Raw genomic sequence first — 26351 nt, 5'->3', positions numbered from 1 at the left:
GCTCAAGTAAATAACTATAAAATGATAGACACAACAGTTTCCTCATATCTAAATGGCTTAAACATTGAATTGGCAGATGCAGCATATGCATTTAGAGGTAATGCTGGTTCCTTTTTTACGTTTTACTCATTCCAGCTTTCTGTGTGTGTGTATGTGTGTATGTTTGTGCGTGACTGCACGTAGGTGTGCAACCACCCTGACTTGTTTGAGCGTCAGGAGACGCGCTCTCCTTTCCACATGTCCCTCAAGCCCTACATCATGTCCAAGTTCCTCTACCGCCAGGGCCTCATCCACGCACACAACCAGGCCAAGAACAAGTAAGTCACTTCAGAAACCTTCACAGAAACAGTAGATATCCACTAATATACGGCAAATCCTCAGGAAACAGATCCATTAAAATGTCCTCTGACACTATTTTGAGAAAGGTTGAGTTTCTTGATAAAGTTACAATGTAAACATTGGCAGGTACGATACGTCTTTTTCCCGACAAACTGTTTGTCCTTGTGGACATTTTGCTGATTTGGGACTCAAAAAAGGCAATTACCTCAATTGCAGCCATAATCGTAAGACGTTTGTGGGTTGGACTGGGACTGGATTATGATCCCAAATTTCGTCTGCCCTGCTGCTTGTCATGCTGTGCGGTGTAACCTGGTTTTTCTCCTCTTTTCCTCCCCAGATTGCTTCAAGTGCTGCTGTCTCCCTTTTCCCCAAATCACATCCAGCAGTCTCTTTTTCACAGGAAAGGTGAGCACAGATGCATAAAACTTGTCATGAAAACATGCGCGTTCCAGTACTTCTGTTTTATTTTATTTTTACAGATCATTTCTATAATTTGTATTTTGCCGCTTCAATTCTAACTAAACTATGTGTATTTTCAGGTGACGACAAAGGCAGCTGTTTTTCCTTTTTGCGTTTCATTGATGTGTCACCAGCTGAAATGTCCAATCAGATGCTCCAGGGCACCTTAGTGAGGTGATTATCAAGTTTTCGTAATCTCTATTTATCATGTTGACAGAAATTCATTAATATTAAAGTTATGGATTAAGATGTCGCCAGTATATAAAAGAGCAAGGTTCTGTTGTCTATTGTGTCACATAGCAAGTCAATAAAAGCCCAATAGTGACAAGCTTTACGTGGCACTAATAGAAATGACTAACGTATTTTTAATTAATTTCACAACAGTTTTTTTTTCTTCCTTTTCTGTCCTATGTGATTCTCTCCCACAGATGGTTAGCACTTTTTCTGTCCTTGAAAGCTGCATACCGGCTCCACCACCAGCGCCTGTTTGACCTTCAAGAAGAAGGTCACGAAGTTGCTCAAGACGGAATAAACGAGGAGCCCAGGATGACTTGCCTGTCTCGCAGGGATTTGATCCTGTGGCTAAACAGACCCACTGCCTTCCCCAACATTCGCAACAGTCCTGTCCTGCAGGTAAGAGACGTTTTGAAACTCGCTCACGTGCCATGTACAATGGCAGCCATCTGCTGTAGAAATTACTGTGTGACAGGACACGCGAAGCTCTATTAAAGAGGCATGTGCTGCTGGCAATGCCGAAACTTACCCCAGAGCTTCAGTCAGTGTTTGGCTGGGATACGGTGTGGAACCTAATCCCTCTGTAGCTCTGCTACCTAATAACACTGACTTCCCTCTGTGTATGTTTCAGGAGCACAGATTGACAAGTAACTACTTTGCTCTTCTAAATACTAAACACTAATTTAAGATTTAAGTTTATAAAGAGGTTTATTTAATGAAAAAGACTTTTTGTTTTAGGTCACTGTCATAACTCTTTAGTTATCTCTTCATCTTCATCTCTTCAAAGTGTATTACTATATGTTGTTCTATTGCTATACATTTAAAGACCATCCGGACAAAACAATCAGTGTCATTTATTTTCTGTGATCAAAATGTTTTCTGGAAGGGTTTTGCACATATAGCACATTAAATAGCAACCAAATATTGTTTCACATGATCTTTGCAGTAAATGAACTGCTCTATCTATCCCGACTGCATGTGGATTTGTAAAGTTACATCAGTTGTTTTGTGTCAGCATGATTTTGAATCCGCTTTCCATTTAGCAGGCTCTTTAACTGTTTGAATCTTTGACTCTTTGACGTCCTGTCCTGTCTCTCTGTCCTGCTGTCCAATGGAAACAGTTTGAGTATCTGCTGTTCCTCCTGCACAGACTTGAATCCTAACCAGAAGCTGGCTCTGAGGATATTGGTAGCAGGAGTTGGAGTCAGCGTAGATTGGCACATGGCACCAGTGTGTTGCTCGAGGTTATTTGTAAGATCTGGAAAGAAGTAGTGAATTAGACTTGATCCATCAAAGTATCCTAGTCGCTCAGCGCTCTGAGAAGTTTGTTGTGTTTAGCTACACCCCCATGGTTTCATAAGTGTTGGATTCTGTATCTGAGTGCTACAAGGTTACGCATCATCAGTTTTTGCGTTATTATTTTTTTTAAATAATTTTGCAATATGGGAATTGTTAACTTGGGGAAAGGCAGGACTGTGTGTCTGTGTGGGCCAGTCCAAACATATAGAACACCAGCCTACATATTCTTTACTGAGGAACAGCTGCAAGAATGTTAGAAGTCTTCTTTTAGAAAGATGTCAGAAACACGTCGATCAAGGATTTCAGCAAGCGAACAGCTCAGCTATGATATGCATCAGTGTCACATTCCTACCTTCCACCAGTTCTACCTTTTTTGGGTCAAGAACACTCAGAAGTGAATGCTCACGGTGTAATTCCATCCTCTTCTTCCTCTCTTGGCCTCGTCACGCAGACGTCTCAGATGTTCGGTTCCCCCCAGAGCGGCTTAAAGGAGCAAGCAGAAAAATATAAGAAACGAGTTCAGATATGAGCGAGAAACAGAAACTTTCTGACACCTGGGGAGCGAGTGCCGATCTCCAGACTCCCACAGTTTTTGCAAGATTCTTTCAACTCCTCATTTTTCTTTTTGAAGCTGCGTGGGGCTGGCACACAGTGCCACTTCTCTCTGCTTGGCTCATCTCACTCTGGCTCTGTGCTTGATAGAGTGGTCAGTATTGCTTTCAGCTTTCCTGCTGGTCCTGTTGAAGAATTGAGGCACGCAGAAATCTGAACACCTCCCGTTACTGCTTCGGCTCCGTTCTCTTTTTATTCGTCCATACCATTATAAGATAAGCAGGTGTTAGTCATAATATAAATATAGTATACACTGAGTGTCTGATAAATACAGTGCAAGTATAACATTGTTATATCAGTATTTTCTTCATTCCTGTTTCCCAAATGTTACTCTGGTTTGTTAAGAAAACAATAACCATTTTTGATTTATGGATGCGCTCCGAAGTGACAACTCGTTTTTCCTCACACAACATGTTGACATCCTTTGGTGTATCCACAGTGGTTACACCAGACTATTTGTTGCTTCACTCGAAAGTTTCACGTGAAATACTTGGCCATTGTTTTGAAAAGCTAATATGTTTCCTTTCTGCTGCCAAGAATCCAGTCTCTACTTTCTGTGGCAGTGTTGGCTGGACATGTTATTTTGCGCCTCTTGCCATTAGGTGGCATTGTGTAACTACATTCATGCACAGCACATCTCTAAAGCCTCTCCCTGCTGTATTGAAGTCATCCATCGGGTGTACGCCCATATTTGTATTTCTGCTCCATGTCTTGTGCCCAAATACATGATTATATGGTAAGACAGCCAGTTCATCCAGTGACGTGTGCAATTAAAATTCCATATAAGCTGGATTAATCGTAGATTTTACATAATAGTTTTAGCATTTAGCTGAGATGTTAGATAATATTTGAGAAATACAACAAGTTAAATTTGCTGGTGATAAACCCATGCGCAGTGGACTCGGTAACCTCTGCATGCTACAATTTGTGCGCTTTTGCGACGCTTCGGCTATAATTTTGTGGGTTTTTAGTTTTCTTTTGTTTCTCGGCATTGCAGCAGTTCAAAGTAAGAATGTGTTCAGGAATTGCTGTAATGACAGTGATGGTGTTTATGGAAATTTGAGCTTTTTAAAGCATTTCACCACTTTCAGTTAACACAGCATGTGGATTGAGGTAGCTATGTTAATGTGTACGTGTGTGGCTTTTTTCTTCTTTTTTTTTTTAAAGGACTTGGTGTTCACAGCCTCCAGGCCAGGCATGATGGGACACACAGACATGACAATCCACAGCAGAAGCTCTGCCACCACCATAGTTCGAGCCTGCCAGCCCACACTGCCACCCAAGTTCCTGCTTGCGGCCACACCCAGGGTATGTGCATCAGTAAGACAAATCTCTTGCTCTCATGCAAGCCTTCAGTGGGCTCGCATGGACCGCCAGTGTTGGATGCTGGGACATGTGAGACAGTTAAGTGTTTGGGTGGCCGTGGAAGAAGGAAGTAGTGTGGACGATGCCTTTGTGGGCCTCCAACAAAGAGAATCTCTTATCTATGAATAGTGTGTGTGAGACCGTGTGTGGAGTTGACATCAGTGCCTTCCAGCTTCCAGCTGCACTTAAAACAAACAGAGCCTCTAAAAAAAGAGGGCTCTTTGCGCCGGCTATTCACCAGTTGTTAAGCATCCTCTTGCCTCTCCCTCCTACACCCACACACACACAGATGCAGAACCTGCTGATTCAGCCAAATCATGCAGTGAACTTCCATCTCCAGCATAGATTGTTCTACTATAAAGTCATCAATGGTTGTACTTTTTTTTAAAAGCCATGTGCAAGGCAAATATTTATCCATGTCGGTGTGATGTTCATGATGTTCTCATATTCTGTTATTCCATCACACAATAGTATCTTTTGGTTTCCTAGGTGACAGCGGTTCCCATGGAGCGTTATTGTGACGACCGCAGTGCCGAGTACGAGTGGAGGGTGACACGCAGCGGAGGGGGCATGATTTTCAGGAAGTGTTTCCTGTACGGTTCACCTGAACTCGCCTCAGACTGGGACACGAGAGCCAATGCCTTTCACCCTCCATGCCCTGGCGGTGTGATGGCCCTCTACCCTCGTCATGGCTGGTCCTTCATAAGGATACCAGGTGAGGGATGCATGTTCCTGTGTGAGTCTGTGCATAAGTGTGTGTGTTGTTTTAGTCTCCTTTCCATTGAGGGGTAAATATCAGGGACCAAAACACTACCTCATAACGTTTTGCATTTATTGAAGGCCCGCGAAGTGACACATCTGTGCAGTTGATAGCACTTTTTATTCATTGCTTATTTGAATCCAGAAAGAAAACACAAGGAGGTTCCCCAGTCTTCCTGTCAAGTGACTTGTCTCCCAACAATGCAATAGATTAAGGGGACTTCTGTAGAAGGTAACTCACACAAAACCCCCCCAAAAAACTAGACTCTTAGTTTCTTTTGATTATGTGAGTTTGTTGCCCCTTCAGCCTGTTTGGGACTCGCAGCAGAAAAGCTTGGGTTTGTTGAGGGTTTGACCAACTGTGGCAATGTGGAGAGTGTTGTTTCCAGGGTTCAGAAGACTGATGGATTTCCAAGCTGACAGAGGCCACTACCTTTCTACACACAACATGTCCGTTCTCACTGACCTGCTTGACGGTCGACACCTCTGATAAACTGTCCAAGTCAGGCATTTCTTGCTTAATCAGGTTCCTGGCAAACAATATTAATGCTTGATAAGCCGTCAACGCTATAATTCTTTAATGTTTTAAGTACGTACACATTTTCTTCAGAAAGACCATAGTATACGATGGCAATCATTTAAATTGCTAGTACTTCATATTAGACAAGACACTTCATTTGCAGTGTTACAATGCTAGATTTTTTTTATTTTTTTTTACTTGCACCCATCTGTGTATACATGTGCTTGTGAGAGTGTTTGTGTTTAAAAGTGAGAAACAAAACAAGTATTTGTGTGTCTGTGTGAGAACAGTTTGAAAGCTCTTGTGAAGTTATATGGAGGCAGACAAAGCGAGGAAGTTTAGCTACTGGTCATTGTTCAAGTGCTTAGTTAGGTAACACTAATAGATGGTCCGTCTGTGTGCGAGTGAGCGCGTGTATGTGTGTTGTTTGTGTACAGTCGAGCCCATTCAGGGCTCTGTGCCTCGCTCACACGGGCCCCGAGGTGTTTCTCACCTCCCACGCTCTGAGCCGTTGCCTTTGCTCGCGCCCGGACCGAGGACAAGCTTCACCTCCGTCTCGCTGCCTAACGGACAGTAATGTGAGTGCCGCTGTGAAGTCACTATCTGGCCACGGCCGCTCACTCCGTCTGGTCTGCCACTTCTTTCTCAGCCTCAGTAGGAAGGAAGTGACCCAACACTCCGGCACCCGTCCTCCACTGAACACATTGTTGCCACATCAAGGCTCAGATATGTACAGTAGCCCGGCTGAAGTTTCCCACCCTCACTCTCCTCCGCACTCCCAGCCCCGCACCTTAAGAACAAATGGCCAAGCTGAATGACTGTTTGTTTTGAGCACCATGGCGTGAGTACGGCTGCCCACTGGTATCGATGGAAGAATCTAATCAGGCGACTTATTAGGATTCAGGCTCAGGGGAGGAAAAAACAATTGAGGCTGTAACATTTTGGGCCTTTTTTTAATTTGACAGAGGAATTTCCCAGAGGGAAAGATGTTTTTCATTCAAAAGAAAAAAAGAATTGATCAACCTACATTCAGATGTAAACATTGATAACACGTTTCTGCACTTCTGTAACATCCGAAATCTGTGGTCATCACAGAGAGAGCAGGATCTATGTTGGATGTTGCCATTTCTGATGTGACAGATTATATTCAAACTGTTACACAACTGCTGAGCATGTGTAATGACAGAGTGTTTTGCAATTCAATGCATTTGTAAATACAGTTTTGCTGCTGCTGCAGAGCAGTTGTGCAAACCTAATTGGTTATAGGATTTTCTAGGATCAGATGTATCGATATTCTTCCCAATTCCCACTTTCATGATCAACAATATACCACTTTGTTCATATACAAGCTTCAAAATCACAATCACAATACAAATATCTAAGCATTAAAACCAGGTTTTTGCTTTTTTATAATTTTTTTTTATTATATATCTGCGGATTGTTTTGAGTTTTGTGTTCAATCCCAGCCTTGTGTATCAGTCCAGATCTGTCTCCATGCAGTCACCCAGCCGTTGGCATCAGGCCATGACAAAACCATTATATCAAGCAATTTTAAGGCCTTTTCTCACCTTGTGGATTTGTTCATCCATTCCATATGAGTTGCAGGTGGCGGTACAGGGTGTTGATAGGAGTTGGGAGAAGTTTTTGCAAACAAAGTGACATGAAGGAGATGAATGTGGCGTAAACAGGGCCCAACAATGACAAAGCTTGGATAGCTGTGGCAAGTAGTTTAAGCTTGATATCCTGAAATGAATGTTGCAGGACCTCTCCTTGGAGTCCAACGCCTTCAAGTTGCCACCCTTCCGTAATACTTTTATGTGACTGTTTGCTCTTGGAAAGGATTTTCACACGGCTGCAACTGAGAACCTTTATATTCAAACTGGAGACAGATTCTTAGCCTTCAAAATAAATAGTTCCCCTCTTGCATGCTGCAGGATCACGTGTGAAACATTCCAGTGTAGCTCAGAAATAACTCTCCTCGCTGTTGGTGTGGCCCCTGTCTCACTTAAAAGTAATTAGAAGGAACCCGTCCACAAAATGACAGGCTTCTCACTATAGCAGCAACTCCGCTGTCTCTTTTTCTAGCTTCATTTTGAACTGACAATTGTCTGTCACTGCAACGAGGGACACGGTAAAGAACTCGGTATTTACGCGTCTGTGCTCAACTTTTAGTGGGATATTTGAATTCCTGTGTGTGCCAGTGTGTCTATGAGAGAGAAGGGCAAATGAGCCCTAGCCCTGGTAGCTCCCATTAGACTGTGGGAAATGCAGTTCTGCCTTCCTGCCTCTTCAAAGAAACTTTGCTCTCCAGCAAAATGGCAGGAAGCCTCCCCGGCCCTCCGATAGACGGGCACAAAACAACAGAGACGGCCAGCCTCACCACATCACTGTCTGACTCTGCCCCTCTCAATTTGCATTAAACTGGCACCGCTGACCATCTGCGGAATTTCTTTCGCCAGCAAAAAAAACCCAAAACATCCAGCCAAGTGTGTACAGAGATGGAGATTTCCCCGTTCAAATTACGGCTATTAATGTATCCACAAGAAGGGGCAAAAAAAAAAAAAGACCTTTCTAAAACTTTCACGGCAGACTGAAGGGGGAGACATTAGCCACATTATTCCTTTGTGATCAGATCTTTAACTATGGAAGCCAAGTGATATCTTGTTCACTCTGTCCTCATCCTGTGAGCTTTAATCTGCAGTGTGTCTGAAGTTGTGGCTGGCCAAGAGTAGCTAGCGGTAATCTATCATAATGATAGAGTTCACAGTGGGCTGCTGTGGTGTGGTGAGGTTCCCCCTGAAAAAACCCCGGGTCCTCATCAGACTGTCTGTCTCTTCCCCGCTTAGGAAACCAGTCCCGTTGCCTGCGTGAGTGGACACTGATACATCTGCAAACATGCTCTATTTAGACACACGCACGCACACGCACAAGAACTTACATTGGTGCAGTTCATCACTCAATTTCAGTCACACTTAGTCACCCAGAAAACATTCTGGGTTTATGGGAATGTGTGTTTTTGGATTTGGCTTCCTTCCAGATCTCCAGAGTGCAGATACTCATCCCTTGATATGGACGGATTTTGAAATGGCATCTATACAACGTCATAGAGATTTAAGAGGAAGCTCGTCTCTCCCGTTTTGTGCCAGTCAGCACAGGGCAAAACCTCCCTCTGGCATCTGGCTGTTAGCTGTGCTGATGCTGTCACTGCGAGGGGAAATTAAGTTTAAGTCACATTTTGCCGATACTTGCAAAAGCAGCAAACCACTGTCAGGCTAATATTTCCATCATCAGCGGTGCCGAACAAGTGTTGCTCATTGACTTATTGATTGCACAGTGTAATGTATCATTATACAGTGAGGGGCTGGTGCTTGGTTCGATCGTTGATTCGACCTGTTCTCTGGCCCCCCATCTGTCTCTCTTTCTCACATAACCCTCCATCCATCTTCCTTTACTAACTCTTACGCCTCAGACTTGCTGTTCCCCTTTTCTCGTCACCTCTGGCCCAATTCTCTCTCTGCGTTGGTGCTGGAGCAGCAGCAGCAGAAGGGAAGGGGGGGGGACAGGATAGGACAGAAGATTGTAGTAGCATATTAATGAAATTAGCTGCGTAGTTGGTTTGGGAGTATCAGGCGCCAGGCATCAGGGCTGGGCCGGGGTTAATTAGCTGGCAGCAGGCCTCTAATTGGGTCAGGACCATGTCAGGCCCCTGGCTCTGGCCCTACAGGGATTGGATTACAACGTCAGGGGACAGAGTGGAGGGGAGGGAAAGAGGGTGTGTGGAAGTTGGTGGGTTTGTGCTGGGGGAAGTTTACTGTAGTGGAGAAGGAAAGGATGGTGAGGGTGATGGAGGTTGTTGTGTATGGATCAGAAAGGGTGGGGGCAGTGGAGTGTAGCCTAATCTGCCAGCAGGCGGTGCGGGTAGGAGGAGGTGAGGACGTGCTGGCCGGGTGAATACCACTTTTAAACAGGATTGGATTGAAGCGAGGGAGGGGGGGGGGGGGGGCAGGGCAGGTGGTGAAGCTTGATATGTGTATCCATAGCAACAGCAGAGTAGTGTGATACCACATGGGATTTGCTTGTGTTTTGGGGTGTGGTCTTAACACAGGCATCATCTTGCCAGTTCATGCTTTCAAAGTTATTGCTATTCTTTTAGTGGATTTTAAGCCAAACTATGATGTGTAATGTAGATAACGTTTTACACTTTATTTCTGTTTTGTTCTTGTGTCAGACGATCTAAAGTCATTATCACCTTGTAAACTCTAAGTCTTATAGGCCATTTGCAGTGGATTTGTTGCATGTGTAGACACATTAATTTTAATCTGTCTGAACCCTCTGTAATGTATGGTACATGCATGGCTAGTACATCCCGTTTGCTCACATTTATGACCGTTGGTCAGGCTTCTCACTGGAGTCACATGTAGCTTATAACGTAAGCCATAAGTGTTACATTGGATTGGGACAGCAGACCACCAAAGCCCTCCCAAATCACAATTATTCATTTTCTTGGCTTCCCTTTATATGGCATGGCAGCAATATTTAGAAAGTGGGATTTTCTGCATGCAGCACTAAATGTTTTGAACTCAGCCACCTCTCCATAAGCCACATCGCCTGGTTTTAGGATGTTTAGATGGTTGCAAGAGTGGGATTTTTTATTTTATTTTTTCAGTCTGTGTCAATCTGTTTTTCTTTGAATATTTAACATTTTGTTCCGCGGTGATTATTCCCCTGAAGGTTTAATGCCACCGTGCACTAAATATGTTAGTGATCAGATCATCTCTTGAGCCAGCATGAAAAGATCAGATTTTATGAAATGTCACCAGTGTAGTCAAACATTAGAAGGGTTGCTTTCTTAAGAAGCAAAGCAGCTTCACATTTAATGGTACAGTTCATAATCCAGGCATAAACAAAAGGATTACCCCGAATGACTCGTGTCGACAAACAATAATAATAGTATCCAGCTGCTTAATGTAGGATTTTCAGATTGACAGGTTATGCCCCTTAAGAATTTGTTTAAACACATGTGACGTTTAGTCCCATTTGGCCTCAAAAATGGTCAGATCGGGGCTTTAACCCATCTTCAAACAGAACATCGGAGTCTCGAAGCTTAAATGTAATCTGCTAAGCAGAAACAGATCAATGGCAGAGGTTGAGCAATGTTTCCTTATATGAGGATTTGCATCTTTGCCAAGTGGTGGTTTGCGTCCGCGTGGTTAGCAGTGTGGCCCGCAGTGCTAGTGGATGCCCTTGACTGAGCAGCGGGGCTAGTTACACTGGCACCTGTGGTGAGGAGGCCCCTGTCTGATGGAAACCACAACACCACCACGAGGCTAATACCTTCTGACTAGAGCCGGAGCCACCACAGACCCCTTCCACTCTCCGTCTGCCCCACTCTGTCTGGATCATTTTCTCTGATAATATGTAATCTGCAGCTTGTCTGCCTCCTGGCTACTTTTACTTTTCAGTTAATTTGCTCCCCTTTCAAGAAATGTCAATTGCAGGTCATCCAGAGCACCAATATGAGCCTCGGCTATGTATAATAACCCATCCTTATAAAAAATGCGGTGTTAAGTTGGACCAATTCCAGATGCAGTCTGTTGTCTTTGGCTTTTTGTGTTGAGAATGTCTTTTATCACCGTCCCAATACAACTTCTTTGTTTTATTTTCCATTAAACATTTTACTCAGCTCTTTATATTGACTGCGTTGCAAGATTGTTTTTTTTTTTTTTAAGTTCTTTATGTTGGATTTTTGCATAGAGCAAGTAACAGTTGTCTTGTCCTGACACAAGAAGCAAAGACGTAAAAAAAAACATCACTATGCTGAATCTTTCTAATCACTCGAGAGTGACTTGTATTCTAGAACCCCCTCCAGCATTTTGCCTCTTTAACACCTCGATGGGGCCTGACCTTTTTTTTTTCCGAAGGGGTGGGGGCTTTACTAAAGGGTCAGAGTTCGGGGTTCAGCCTAAGTACAAATTAGCATAGACCCGTGCTACTCAAAAGTTGAAAAAGATCCCATTGGATTTGTTGTTCTTGTGGGGCCACGAAATGATCTATTGTAGCACATGTCTTTATTTCATTAGTATTTGGCGGAAAAAAAACAAAAAAAAAACATTGCAGGACGTTATACGATTGTATCATCGCAGCCTCAGTTCAAATTTTGAGCCATGTGTTTTGAATTAATGGAACGTGATTTTAACACTGATGGTTACGTTACGTTGACAAAGCAAGGAAATAAGACTGGGAAATATTTATAAGCCCCGGTTTTCACTGCACAAAGGAGCTTGGGAACAAGTGGAACAACTTGAGTGCGAGACGGCCAAGTCTGACTCTCCCAAAGGGACTCTCTTGTAACCCTGGTTTGACCCTGTCAGCTGACCCAGGACCTGGTCTTAGGTTCTCCCCTCTCAAGGCCGTGACCCCTCGGTCAAACACCATAGTGTGCCTGTCACCGGGTCGATGGTCATTCGACCATTTCCTCATTCTGCCATTGTGGCAGATGACGTTAATTCCTCATCAGCTGGACTCCGAGGGCACCACTTCAGCAACAAACACAGAGTCAGATTGGCCTCCAGATTTCTCTCTTTGGCCAGTCTTTTGAAGGCCAGTGAACACCTGACATGTTGTCGGCAGAAACGTGACTACGACCAACTGCCAGCCCCGTGTGTTCCTTTGTGTCATTGTGTGAAATTGGGAATTTTCTCACAATTTCTCTTTCGGTCTTGTTCTCTCCTGCTTGTTCATTCTCTCCAGCTCTCATCAGTAGTGCAGTCAATACGGGCACAGGCTTTATTCAAACAATCAGTGGCTCAGGGACAGATTTTGGAGGATTGATCCTCTGACTGATCCACTCTGAGTCCTCAGCCGCGACAATACTCCCCCCTCCTTTTTTAGACTCATATTACTTTAGGAAAGATGTAACACAACCACGAAGAAGTTATTTTGGGATTATGTGCTGACTGTTCATAACTGTTTGAAATGAAAAGGACATGAAGTAGTAAGTCTTCGCCATTCAAGAGGTTTGAGTGTTTATTCTTTGTTTTGTTTTGTTTTTTTCAGATAAGGAAAGCCTGATCACCGAAAGTGGCAAACTCCACACCTTGGATATCCTGTTGAGTCGGCTAAAGGCCCAGGGACACAGAGTTCTCATCTACTCCCAAATGACGCGCATGATAGACTTGCTGGAGGTAAAAATGCACAGACGCACTTCACCAAGCTTGTTCAGCCAGTTATCCCCATCCCTCACGTCCATCCTTGTACACATACTGCGTCATTATTTGCTTAAGACTGTTTATAAACCGACTGTTACATGAATGATTCATGCAATTAAAGCATGCTAAAACGTCATGATGACATATAACTTGAAAACGAGGTGCATCTCTATAGATTTGTCACTGGAGGGTTGTTCCAGTCGTGTAACTGGCCCCCTTCCACAGGCGAGGTATTGAGCTCCAGAGCCTCTAATCAGCCTGCCTGTCCCTTGTTAGTGCTCTCATTAGATGGCTAATTAACAGGTCACGACTAATTAGAGGGGACTCATCTGCAGGGGAGGCAGCCAGATGGGAGAGATGGCTGCAAGTAGTGAGGAAAAGTGGGGAGGTGGAGGGAAAATGGGGGAGATGGGAGTGGCAAGGGCCTTGGGGTTGAAGGAGGAAGAAATTATACATTAAAGTAAAGACAAAGAATTAGTAGGAAATGGATGGAGATGTATAAATGCAATATTGACATGTCGGACAATGCTCTGAGCAGCAGTGAAATTCCTGTTACTTGAAAAATCAATGCAGATTTATAGTGTTTTAAGAGAATTGGGGAAACGTCACAATTCTTTGTTTTTCAAGCCTTTTTTGGTTTGCTTTATGTTGATTTGTGGTCAGCAGCTGTCGGGGTTTGAGTGAAACATTCACCGCAGTTCTGATGTGTGTTGACAACTCTTGTGTGCAGCACTCTATTGTTGCCTCCATATTTGTTGCAAACCTCACGTCGGAGCCAAAAGCCTCTGACATGATGTCACTGGGAATTCCTTCCCCATTCACATGCAGCAAAAGGTGTTTCCACAGCCAGATTCTTTGATGGCAGATGGACCTGGCCCTGGCACTTAAGGACAGGCTTCCTGTGTGTCTGGGTAACAATGAGAATGACTTGTGTTTAAGGCCAGAGACGGGCTTAATTTCCTTCTAACTCATTCTAACTAGTTGTGCCTTTTCACAATGTTTCCCTGCTCTGTTGAGGTTATGCAGCTTGTGTATTACAAAAGTCATTGTTTGTCGGTGACCTCATAACCTAATGAAGGATGGGCGTGTGTCAGGATCTCTGACTGAAGGCCTGAAGACAGCCATGAGTGAAATCATACATTCTCCCAGTCTGGCTTCAGTTTTTCTCCACCGCATTATCTTTCTCTTTCGGAGGGGGGGAAAAAAAACTCCTGCAGACGGAATTGATTTCCAGCAAATACAACCATGAGTAAGAGAAAGAGTGAAGCAGAGGCTGATGCTAATCTCTGTCATTAGCTGCATTGTTATCGTCGCCGGTCGGCTGCCGGTTCTTCTGGTGACATCACGCTGCTGGGTGATGGATCGCCGAGCTCCGGGTGGCCTGAAGAAAAATAACACTCTGTGCTTTCGCTGGCAGCAGCGGATTGTGGAACAGGACCGCCAAATCACTGCCCTCCTACTTTGAGTTGTGTGTCTGTGGCTGCTTAGACGGCACTTTACTGTACTTCAAGTATACGGCTCAGATTACAGAATCGAGGGAAATCATATGTTTTGTTGAATGGTAGGAATTAAGGGATTAAATGTTCCTGTCAGCTACTCCTTTTCTCCGTGAGCCAGCATGGAAGTAGATAAAGTGATTATTCGGAGCAAATTTTGTGTCATTGTGATGGTGTTCTATTATACTATTATCTATGACTACAAATACTTGAGTATCTTTAGCTTCTAATCAACGGTAATAAGGCACATATTCATCAAGCACCTTGGCTAATGATTAAACACTCTGAACTTTGACTGTGTGAGACTGGGACTGCTGTGACTTCAAGGTTCCTGCTTCAAGCAGACATAATGAAAGCCCCATGGAGGGTTGGTGAACTGAGCTCCTGATCCCACACCTACATGTTTGAGTTTGAATGATTTCAGGTGATTCATCAAGCCTTGTTAAGCTTCCTCAGAAGCCCCTGGAGGGTTTAAAAAAAAACAAAAAAAACAACCCTCAAATATTATAGTTCTACTCCCACCAAATCTGTGAACGGTTTGACCTGTAAAATTTGTGGAGTGCTTCTTTTTTCCGGGCTTAGCTTTTCCAGATCTTGTTCATGTTGTATTTATTACGGCCCTAAAGACATTCATGGATTTAAAGATAAAATCTGTGTTGATGACGTCCACGGTTCTTAAGCTAAAAAGCCCTTCATTTATTACATTTATTGTATTCCAGACAGACTTTGATCACTTACTGTGATTTCATCAGCAACAAAAACGCATTTGTCAGCCTGCTTTCTCAAATCAAAGGCTCCCCACTGTTTACTCCATTTTGGAATTATGATCTGACTACCAGGTTGCTCTCAAAATTATAAGAACAAGAATATCAGGCCGTAAATAGGAAATCTGAAAATTTCTGTTTTCCCATGTGCTTCTCCTCCCATATTTGACTCAATGATCGTAACCTAACTGGGATTTTGTAACTTTTTTTTTTTTTTAATATGCTTTATAATGAGCTGTTGACAGTTCAGCTCAGTTTATGATGTAAACATTTGGCCAGTCAGGTTGACCTGAACGGATACCTTTTTGATTTATAACCCTCGACTACACGAGTGAAAAAGTGCAGAAGTATCACACTGTCACCTTCGGTTACCCCGGACTGAAATGGGATATGCGAGAGCCTTGCCAGCTGTTCAGGTTTAGGTTACAGTAAGGCTATCACCATGTTGGAAAACCACCAACCCACTGACGGTTTGTGCTGCAGACCAGTTTGGACAAACAACACGGGAGGTCACACAAAAGGCGACTCCTCGGGCGACCCTTTTCTCACGAGGCGTAGTTTTGTAAGAATGTGGCTTCGATCAGAGCAACGATATCTGCAACATCATGCTGGCAACGATATCAACACCTAATCCAACAAGGTTAGCAGCATTTTGGCAGGAGCTGGGCTTAATGGCCCCTAATGTAGTGTTCACTCGGAGCAGATGGGGCAGTTGGGAACGGAGCCAGGCACTCGCAGAGAGGGAGGAGGACAGACCCTGCTGGGACCAAGGCCTCCGTGTCATGACTGGGGGTTCAAGGGGGGTCACTGAAAACAGTGTGTCAAATCACTGATATCATTGGTAATGACGAATGAGGTGATGGGATGTGATGTGCACCAGTAATTGTGCCCGCTATATCGGTTCAGCGGTACTGACATCGGTCATTAAGGAGGTCGGGGGTTCGGGGAAGTGCTTTAATAGAGATCAGCGTATCACCTCATCACCGCCGCTGTTGCTCTGACCTCTTCGACGCGCAACAAATGCACACACAGAGGAGCTTAGCAGACTTTGGGGACAATAGAATATCGATTTCTGTACTTCTCAATGTCCCGCTGCGCAGGGATTGAGGTTTTAGCTCCAACAAATGCACATTAGTAGTGTGGGAGTTTGATATTTTGGACTTACTCTTGCTGTCAGAAAGAAATTCTACATTAGGGAGGAATATTTCTTGACCCTTTGGAGCTTAGTAAGTACCCTTGCTGTGTTTTTTTGTCTGCTCCTTGGAGAAACAGCTGCAATTTCAGAAGTTAATAAATTCAGTGTGTTGTTGCGGGTGACCTGAGCAGATTCTGAGAAATACTTTTGTGTTCAAGAGGGTTCAGTAGGGCAAATTCTATATTTAAAGTAGTATTTTTTTTATCACTTCCTTGCAGGATATTACTCAATTTATTAAATAAATCTAGTAAAGGTGTAAATCCAAAAAATAAAGGCGCACTTCTCTGTAATATTTCTCACTTACCACATGTGACAATTCAATCAGAGAGTGCACCATTCCTCTCTTATGAGAATAAATGAAGATGAACAAATGCCGTTTAGTTGTGGCTTCATTTAAAAAGGAAATAATCAGTATTTTTGATTGTGTAAAATGTATTGCAAAAAAATCTTCCAAATACAATTTTCCTGACTATTTGTGCTTGAATTGTTATTATTGAGTTGGGATCTTCATTGATTTGTCATATTGTTTCAGGAGTACATGGTCTATCGCAAACACACCTACATGCGCCTGGATGGATCCTCCAAGATTTCTGAGCGCAGAGACATGGTCGCTGACTTCCAGAGCCGGTCAGTAAAGACATGCATGCACTTTTTTTCTTTTTTTTTTTTACATGCAAATCAGCATTTTTGTATGTTGTAGCAATCGGTGAACAGCTCTGTCTTGCATGTATATATAGAAATATCCAAGTAAGTGTGTTTTCTGGTGAGTTCATTTGCTCTGGTTTGCATTAGTGCATAGCTTTCAGGCGCCAGAGGTATTCCACTGACTTGCTGTAGGAAGAGTGGGTTTGAAGTTTATTGAAGCGGGTTTATTGTGTGGGACTTTACCATTGGGATTTAATTTCCCTATGCAATCCCTCACAAAGTTTGACTGTGCCAGGTTTAAGCTGGAGCTCCTTTTTTGTTCCGAGCGTACACTGTAACTGGATTTCATGAAATTGATGTACAACAGTTGTAAATGATATGTTCTGGATTGTAAGCGCGCCCCCCCCCCCCCCCTGTCTTTCTCTCTCTCTCTCTATCCTCCTCCAACTCGTTTCCTGCTGCCTCTTCACAGAACGGATATCTTTGTATTTCTGCTGAGTACGAGGGCCGGAGGGCTCGGCATTAACCTGACTGCTGCTGACACCGTGAGTCACAAACACACTGGGACAAAACACACACTGTTTGGGTGTGAAATAGTCAGTCCATCGTAGGTCCTTTTCATAGTGAGGCCCGTCACACATGAATGGACAAGAAAGTGAAGGAAAAAACATAATTTCTTTTCCAGGTGATCTTCTATGACAGTGACTGGAACCCCACAGTGGACCAGCAGGCCATGGACAGAGCTCACAGGTTGGGACAGACCAAACAAGTCACCGTCTATCGGCTCATCTGTCAGGGCACCATCGAGGAGAGGATTCTGCAGCGGGCCAAGGAGAAGAGCGAGGTCTGAAGCTTTTGCATTCGTTCTCTCTACACACACACAGACTGGTGAAGGTTAATAGATCAAGCAAATTCAGCTCGTATTCTTTTACACACAAGAATGTCGAGCCTTTTCTTTTATGTATCAGCAGCGCCTCTGTTGTTCATTTGTACAGAACTTTGTATTATATCAACTCTTGAAGGATTGTATTGGTCATGCGAATATGAAGAGTTGGCTAATGTTTGTTAATTTTCTGCAAAGATTCAAAGAGTGGTGATCTCAGGAGGCAACTTCAAACCAGACACACTCAAACCTAAAGAAGTGGTCAGCCTGCTGTTGGACGATGATGAGCTGGAGAAGAAACGTGAGCGTGAACATGTGTAGACAATGAGATTTGACCAAAGCACAAAATTAGACTGCCAATGATAAGAAAGAAGGGAAGGGGCTTTGACAACGGTCTCTTCTTGTAGTGCGTCAACGACAGGAGGAGAAGAGGCAGCAGGAGGAATGCAGCAAAGTGAAGGAGCGCAAGAGGAAGAGGGAGAAGTACGCCGAGAAGGTACGACACAACGAGACAAAGCCCTGATTTGAAAAAGCTGTATTGATGGATAGAAACGATAACTAAGTGCCAGTCAACCAAACTGATGTGACATTATAACTCAATAAAGTCAATGACTTTAACACCACCACAATCTTAACTCTGACTTACTTCTTGTTGTTTATGTCTCCACACCAACCATGCTGCCTTTGTCTCTCTGTGTCCAAACCCCAGAAGAAGATCGAGGAGTCGGAGAACAAGAGGAAAAAGGAGGTGAACCTGGTCATCTCACACGCGCCGTCAGCCGACAACTCCAACCTGTCTGCAGATGGAGACGACTCGTTCATCAGCGTTGAAATGGACTCGGCCATGCCAAGTCCTTTCAGTGAGGTGAGGCTGTTTGTCTGAGTGTGGTCAAGAGGAAACACTAAAAGAGGGAGAATAGTTTGTCTGCACTCTCAAGTTCAAGCTCCTACGTTGCATCGTGTGTCCTTAAATCTCCTCACCCATTCACATTTAGTCATATAATTTCTCTGAATGTTTTGTCTTTTGGTTATTTACCCCTCACCTTTTTCTTATTCTTCTCCTTCCCGTTGTCTATCATTGATTTCCCATCTTTTCTCTGAATTTATCCCCTCTCAACCCTCCGTGGTGGTATTTTCTCCTCCCTGTGAAATCCGTCCTTCACCGTCCTCGTCCTCTCTGGTTGGCCCCGGCTGCACCGGCCCGATTCCTGACCCCCAGCCTGTGTGTATGTCTGTGTGTGCTCCCGTGCGTGCCCAGATCTCCCTGAGCAGTGAGCTGCAGCCCGGCTCGTTGCCCCCCGACGCCGACGCCGACGAGAGCAGCAGCGACATGCTGGTCATCGTGGACGATCCCGTTTCCTCCACGCCTCAGTCCCGCGCCACCAACTCGCCCGCGTCTGTGTCCGGATCCGTCTCTGACAACATGAACGGTGAGGCAACAGTAAAATATACCCATATTTGGACTGACTCAAACCCCGACATCTCAGATATTTAAAATATAGTAATATTTTAAAGCACACCACCCACCGTGCCTCTTATCTCACCCCCGTCCTCATTGCAGATTAGCCTTCGCCGTGCAGCTGCCCTTCATTTGAGAAGCCTGAAACGTGCCAAATAAAACCTAACCCGTGCTATCGATGTGACGGTGTTATCATGCTAGAGGCTGATTAGAAAAACAAATCAGTGTGACATACATGGAGGTCACGGCTGCTTCTAAAAGCCGGACTTGTTTTGTTCGTTTTTGTTATCGCGATTTATATTTTCATAGGTTTGCGCCCATCATGACAAGTCGCCTCTTATCTCGTAACATTTTAGATTTATGAGGGGTTTATATTTGTCCAGAGAGATGGCGAATGTATGTTGTTTTTGCTTATATGGCTGTACTTCGGATTTGCTGCTATAAGGTAATCCCCCCTAAATACGCGCTGCTCCACTGAAACCCATTTGAGATTTTGGCTGCCATGCTCAGAGTGGGATTATTAATGGCCCCTGATAACCAGGCCCTGTAAACTGAGGAGATGTCGGTGCCTTCGGAGAGGCAGATGACATTTTAATGAAAGGTTTTCAGGACGAATCGGAGGCTTTGAATGAAAGACCAATTTGGTTTACTTGTACATGGGAGAGGAAGAGAGACTTCAAATCTGAAGTGGAGGGTGAAAGTTTGGGGTTTTACAAAGGTTTTGCCTTGTGTGTCTTGGTGGTGGTGACAGAACAGGCTTATCTGCCGTTTGAGAAAAAAGGCATACCACAGCGTTTAGAGTGCGGCATGTAAAGCGAATGCAGAGCAGCGGAGGGGGGGGGGGGGGGGGCTACCGGAGGGTCACAGCACGTTACCGCTGAGTCAAACACTGGCGTTGATTCTGCAAACACCACGGAAAATGAGCAACATTTAAATTTTTTGCCTGCGCTTGCACTTCTGAGAATGAACAGTCCAGATTAATGTGCAATAATTTTTCATTGGTAGAAATTGACCACAGAAGCTTTGAAGGGATTTATTCAAGGCCAAGACAAACACAACGTGTCTCAGGCAGCTGAGTTATTATGCCTGTCCGCTCTACTTGTACAGATTTCAAGACGATATAACCGTTGTTTTCTGTTCCCGTGTGTTTAGGTGTCTCGGCCTCTGACACGATGAGTGTGGGCAGAGGCAGGTCCGGGCGCAGTCGTGGGCGGCCCAAAGGATCTGGAGGCGGGGCTAAATCTGGAGGGAAAGGTCGAGGCCGGAAGTCAACGGCGGGCAGCGCAGCAGCGATGGCGGGAGCCATGGCAGGTGCAGCCGCCGCCTCGGCAGCGGCCTACGCTGCCTACGGCTACAGCGTCTCTAAAGGTGTGTAAATGCTTTATGAATATACATCCAAGTGAAAAACCCAGAAATAAAAGAATCAAGATGTTTTATTCAAGCATTTATGTGCAAAGAGCTTTGTTACTTTGTTGAGTGCGATGTGATCCATAAGAAGATGAGGCAGTGGACATGAAGATGAAACAGACAATAAAGTAGAATAAATAAACAAGGAGGTCGAATACTAAAATGAATAGATGTGTAAATAAAATAGCGATACTGAAATATGAGATATGAAAACAGGAAAATAAAACTAAATAGTTAAAAAGTTTGTCTTAAGGCTACATTTAAATATGTCAATGTAACTTAGACCATTGGTTCTCTTAACTTTTCACTGTGAGTACATTTTATTCAAAACTCCCCCCCCCCCCTATACACATATGATTAGAGGGAGTTCACATACCATATGTGGTACAGGAACCACAGTTTGAATATCACAGAGTTAAATCACAGCCACTGTTTCATGATGTTACAAGAAATTATTTTCGGCCAAATAAAACATGTTGAGTAACTTCCGAGAAGCCTCTCTCAATTTCATTGAACAGAAATGATATGTTTATACACACACAATGGAAAATGTATTATTGTGTTAAAATCACAAGGCATTGAGTAACCTTGTAAAAATAATATTGGTATCTCAGACGAAGGTCACTCAGAATCTGGTCACCCTAAATTCACACACCACAACACTTCTCAATAATTTGTTGATGTTTGAGGACAGATACAAACTTCTTACAAAACATTTCCTTTTGTATTTTAGAAAAAAATTAGCTAATTTTGCCTTTAAAAAACAAATCTGGCTGAACCAGCCTGGGGGTAAATGTCTTCAACAACTACATGGATGTATTTGGGAAGTTTTTTTGCTTTTGTTTTTTGCACATTTTATTTTAATTGCTTTTTGTTATTATTTCTATAATGATTGTAACTGAGTTGTTTATTATTATTATTATTATTATTATTATTATTATTATTATTATTATTATAATACATTGGACATTTATAAAACATTTTCTATTCAATTTCAATTTTATTCCATTTTTAGGAGGCTTTTTTCTGTTTGTTTAGTTTGTTGCGGTGCCAAAAACACTGATTTTTAAAGCTTCGATCGAGTGTCTGATAAGAATCAACCTCTATTCAAAAAATACATGAAACTGAAAATCAAGCAAGATATTTTGGTACAAATTCCAAGATTCTATCGCAGCCAAGTTGACCAGTCAAAAGATGAAACTTAACTCAATTTCCTTCCTATAGAATTTCTTTTTAGATACAAGGGTTAGGCAATATAAGTTAAACTCCAGCCTAAACTCTTCGGTCTTCCTCTGTTTGTTTTTTCCTTTCTTTTAATTGTCGCTTTTTCTGTTGCTGTTTCTGTATTTGGTTGACCGAATAATATTATATTTATATATTATTCTATTACTGCTGTACATATTCCAAACGTTTAAAAACTGTTTCACTTGTACATATTTGCATATCAGAGCTGAACACTGGGTGTAGTTGTGTAGTTGTTCCTGCAGTCACTGTATTTTTCTGAGTGACGCCCAAGAAAGTCATAATAATAAAAAAAAACATAAACAGCAGCATCGATGAATATACCAGAAATCTTCAGTTATATGGAAAAACGTAACCTTGTCCTTGTTTCTGCCGTTCCCTTCCAGCGGGCCTCCCTGCGTCTGCCCCCCTGCAGCCGTCGCTGGGCCGCTCCGGCTCCACCCCCTCCTTCAACCCCAGCAGGAGCTCCTCTCCGCAGGCCAAAGGAGGCCCTTCTACCGCCATTCCCCACAAACAGCTGGCACACAGCCACCACCACGGCAGCCACGCCACAGCCAGGAAAGGCAAAGGCCCGGGTGGTCCCGGGGCCCGGTGATGCACATCCTCCACATGCACGCAAAACCCTCGCTCTGCCCCCCCCCCCCCCCCCCCCCCCCCTCGCGCCCCCATGTTAACAAATCGAGAGTTCAGTATTCCAGGGAAGCGAGGAGAGTCTCAACCAGCCTGTGTTGTTTTCCGTTTCATTTCAGCGTGTCCGGGTCAGTGGACATTTTCAGCTTTTAGTGTCTGGATTTCCAAGTGCTTTTTTGAGAAGCTGTACTTTTCTATCGGCGACAGGAGTCTTCTTTGAGTCGCCCGCCTCCCAGTGACACGGCGGCAAAGACGCAGCGCGGACACGTGGAGCTAAAAAAGGGCTTTTAAATCCTTGTGTTCACCGGGGTGGTGAAGCGAAGAGGTTTCTGTCAACTGCACTGAGCCATGTCTTCCTTTACCCCCCCCCACCATGTTGTTATGGATCCTCATATATGTACGATAGGTTATTCAAATGGTGGTGAACAAGTACAGAGTCGTTCTCGCCCCCGCACGTTACCAAACAACGTCAACAGTCTTTGTACTAAAGCTCCTATTTTTGTAACGACTAATCCAACTTAACAGATGTAAATGTTTTGGAAAGACTTTGACCAGAGATCTATCCCAGTACAGATGAAAGTCACATATATTTTTTGCGTAATGGGGAAACTAATACAAAATTGATCATTCTAAAAAAAACAAAAGAGAGAGAGAGAGAGAGGGGTACTGGCTGATATAGCAATGCTGCTAACAGAAAAAAATATGAATTGACTCAGATTATTTGGTTGTTTACTATGTAAGTTATTTGATTTCTTTTTTTTAAAAATGGGCAATTTGCAACGATTGCGACTGTATTCACCTGTAAAAGTGTGTCAATTGTGACTTCTGAAGCCATCGTTCTTTTTCTCTGTGACGAGAAGTCTGTGGTTCTCTTTGATGTCATTGATGTTTTAGGAGAGAAAAAAAAAATTATGGTTTGCATCAGCGTCCTGAGTTGAGCACTACATCTGTTCCAGGTTTGTTTTTGTGTTCATAGTGAGATTTAAATATGATGTTCTATATCAATGTACATAATGATGAGAGCAACGTGTCCTCTGGCTTTTCCCTCATTTGCCTGTCTATTTTTATAGGTCACATGTACATATGAAGAAATACATTTGCCATTTTACTAACAGGAGGAGCCAACTGGGAATAAAAGAGTGCTAAATCAGAGTTTTGTTTGATTCCTTTGAGTTGAGTCATGGAACAAAAATAATTATAGCATTCTCTTAACTTCAGACACAGATTTATTGTCTGTTTTGTTATAATTGAAGCTTGTGTCACTCATGGAAGTCACATAGTAATTCAGAATATGAAATGTGTTCACTATTGGATATAATAAATGCTTGAAACTTCATGAGTGTAGAAATGGCAACAAGAGATACCAGTAAATTGCTCACACTAAAATAGTCTTCTTACTATGGAGGAAAACGTTTTTTCAAGAGGATGGCTATACCACATCATAAAAATGCCAACATACTGATAACGTGTCATGTGCCCCTGAACATCAATCATTGATTGACGACGACGTCTCCTCCTGCTGGGGCGTCCCACTCTTCTTGAAGGATGGCCCGCAGGTCAATGAAGTTTTGATTTACAGATTTACAAGCTTCGACACTGCGGCTCAGCTGATCCCGGAGGGTTTTCAAGTCTGGAGAAAAGTGCAGGTCTCTCCATTTGAGGTCCCCCAGTCTCTGGCCGTTGTTCCCTAATGATGTCACCTCCATACGCTGGAGTTCCATGAAGATAAAAATAGGCCTGTTGTTCATGCAGGGGGCACGATGACGGGATTAATTATGTTGCTCGTGTAATTTCAGGGGGTTACTGTAACCCCACCTCCTTCAAAAGCTGCTCTTTTAATAGCGCTGGCTGTTGTATAGCTTTCTCTTTGATGGCTGCCGCCATTTCTCTTCGATGTCGTTCAACGTTGATCAGAGAGCAGAACAGACACCCTCTGATTCCTGCATGACGATGCCTCCTGCGAAGCACCCAGACCCCCGAGGTCCTCAGGAGGAGTTTCACTAAAAGTTTCCATTGTGAGAAGCAAACAAATTGAAGCAGCTTTTAGTTCTTTTTGGTTCAGGCTTTCCAATAAACATCAGATTTTATATTTATATAAATCTATTTATTTATATATTTTATCAACTTGTGCCTTGTAAACCACTGTGAATTGCATTGTGTCTGAATGGTGTTGTATATATGAACTTGCCTGTGCCTGGCGATGTGGTTGAATATCATTGCAGTATGGTCTCGTGCGCCGACCACGCTGATATAAACAGTTCCCAGTGGTCTGATGTGACACTTGGTTTCCTCTCACCTCCCTTTAATGTGTCCTGGAGTTGAGTGGTATTCAGCATCGAGTTTCTGCTGTTTACAACAAAACAGTCAACAGTGTGAGACGTGGCCAAATTACATCCATTTGTTTGTCTTTTTGTGACTCTTCCAGTCTCTCTGTATCTCTGCCGCTGACACACTGAGTTCAGTGGACACGTCCCTCTGACAAACATTGTGTTTGACGTGGCAACGTACTGTTGATCGATCATTAGATGTCATCTTGGCCTCATGATGTCAAAACATAAACAGCACGACGCGGTTAAAGAGGACTGTTTACACGGTCAACTGTCGTTGAACCAGAGCTTTTAGTGGTTGATTTGTGGACCAGACACTTGTGCAATCAATCACCTTTTTTAGATAACAGGATATTAGAATGCAATGAACAAAACACAGAGTATTTGGACACGTGAATTCAGTGAGCTGAATATCACTAATAAACTGATTTCATGAGATACTTCTCATATCTTCTTGATGTCAGTTATCTCTTATTTTTACCTATTTTTTAATAATCAGAACTATTTACATGCATTTAACATCTGTGATGTCCTCATTGCATTTCCTTTTTGTATTTTGGGGGCATCTTTGCATGCTGTCAGTTTAAATATTGAATTTAGAACATGTAACTATGTTGTACTGTCTATCATTGGTATTCAGTGTATCCTGCCTTTTGCCCAAAGTTAGTTGAGATACACTCCCTGCCACAGCGACTTGAATAAAGTAAAAAAAAATAGAACAGATGTGGTCATTGTTTGTATCCATGCAGCCCATTCCAGCCTGTCAGGGGTCAGCGAAAAATTACAAAACAAATTAATGTAAATGAAATCTATGCCTGCAACACAAATGTTTTGCTTTTATTATGATAGTGGCTGCTTTATTATTAAATATCCCACCTTAAATGTGTTGAAAGATTTACAATTTGAATGACTATAATCAGAATAACCTCAAACACAAACACGTGTGACACTGTTTTTGATCAGCCGAGCCCCAGCCAGCGCACACACACACACACACACACACACACACACACACACACACACACACACACACACACACACACACACACACACACACACAGACGCCAACACTTCGAGACATAAATCAGGCCTGCTTGATTTAAAAACAATCTACTGCAATACATTAGACAACATCCCAAACTGCAATCTGGTTTGCAAAAGCATGTCCACGCTCCCATGGGGTCACATTCAGTCCTAATTTCATTTGTAGTCCCTGTTTCAATCTAAAATTACATTTGAAAAATTCAACTTGTAATCCTTCCAGAAGCAAAGTCTCTGCTTCTTGGGATCATTTTTCACAGATGACGTTGTGGAGCGTTTTTATTGGCGTTTCTCAATATTAAAGAAATACGCCTGCTGACATTTAAACAGACATTTCAAAAACATATTCAGAACAACTGAGTTCTTCGAGACGGGTGGTGTGCAATATATTGATGCCTCATTTAGGTCTCATCTGTTCACTAATGGAGTGAGTCTAACAATTTTATTCAGTCAAAATGTGCATTGGA

General features: G+C 43.2%; 1 protein-coding gene across 6 annotated transcripts in view; it reads left to right on the top strand.

Moving 5' to 3' along the window:
- ino80 (INO80 complex ATPase subunit) overlaps positions 1-23668 on the top strand; it is a 33732-nt gene extending 10064 nt beyond the window's left edge. For 3 of the 6 annotated variants that reach the window (XM_080513795.1, XM_080513793.1, XM_080513798.1), the window contains 16 exons: positions 184-317; positions 677-744; positions 879-972; positions 1227-1431; positions 4111-4251; positions 4798-5023; positions 12644-12771; positions 16783-16877; positions 17368-17440; positions 17581-17739; positions 17977-18079; positions 18186-18274; positions 18488-18643; positions 18998-19208; positions 20390-20605; positions 22273-23668. In XM_080513795.1, coding sequence (XP_080369921.1) covers positions 184-317; positions 677-744; positions 879-972; positions 1227-1431; positions 4111-4251; positions 4798-5023; positions 12644-12771; positions 16783-16877; positions 17368-17440; positions 17581-17739; positions 17977-18079; positions 18186-18274; positions 18488-18643; positions 18998-19208; positions 20390-20605; positions 22273-22481 — 2307 coding nt within the window. In that variant the 3' untranslated portion in view covers positions 22482-23668. The remainder of the gene's footprint in view (positions 1-183; positions 318-676; positions 745-878; positions 973-1226; positions 1432-4110; positions 4252-4797; positions 5024-12643; positions 12772-16782; positions 16878-17367; positions 17441-17580; positions 17740-17976; positions 18080-18185; positions 18275-18487; positions 18644-18997; positions 19209-20389; positions 20606-22272) is intronic. The other 3 variants (XM_080513797.1, XM_080513796.1, XM_080513794.1) reach the window with 2 other exon arrangements.
- Positions 23669-26351: the final 2683 nt, after the last annotated feature.

The sequence above is a fragment of the Blennius ocellaris genome (assembly GCF_963422515.1).
Source record: "Blennius ocellaris genome assembly, chromosome: 18".
NCBI classification, from domain to species: Eukaryota; Metazoa; Chordata; class Actinopteri; order Blenniiformes; family Blenniidae; genus Blennius; species Blennius ocellaris.
Note: the sequence above shows the minus strand (reverse complement) of the source record. Positions and strands in the feature narration are given on the sequence as shown.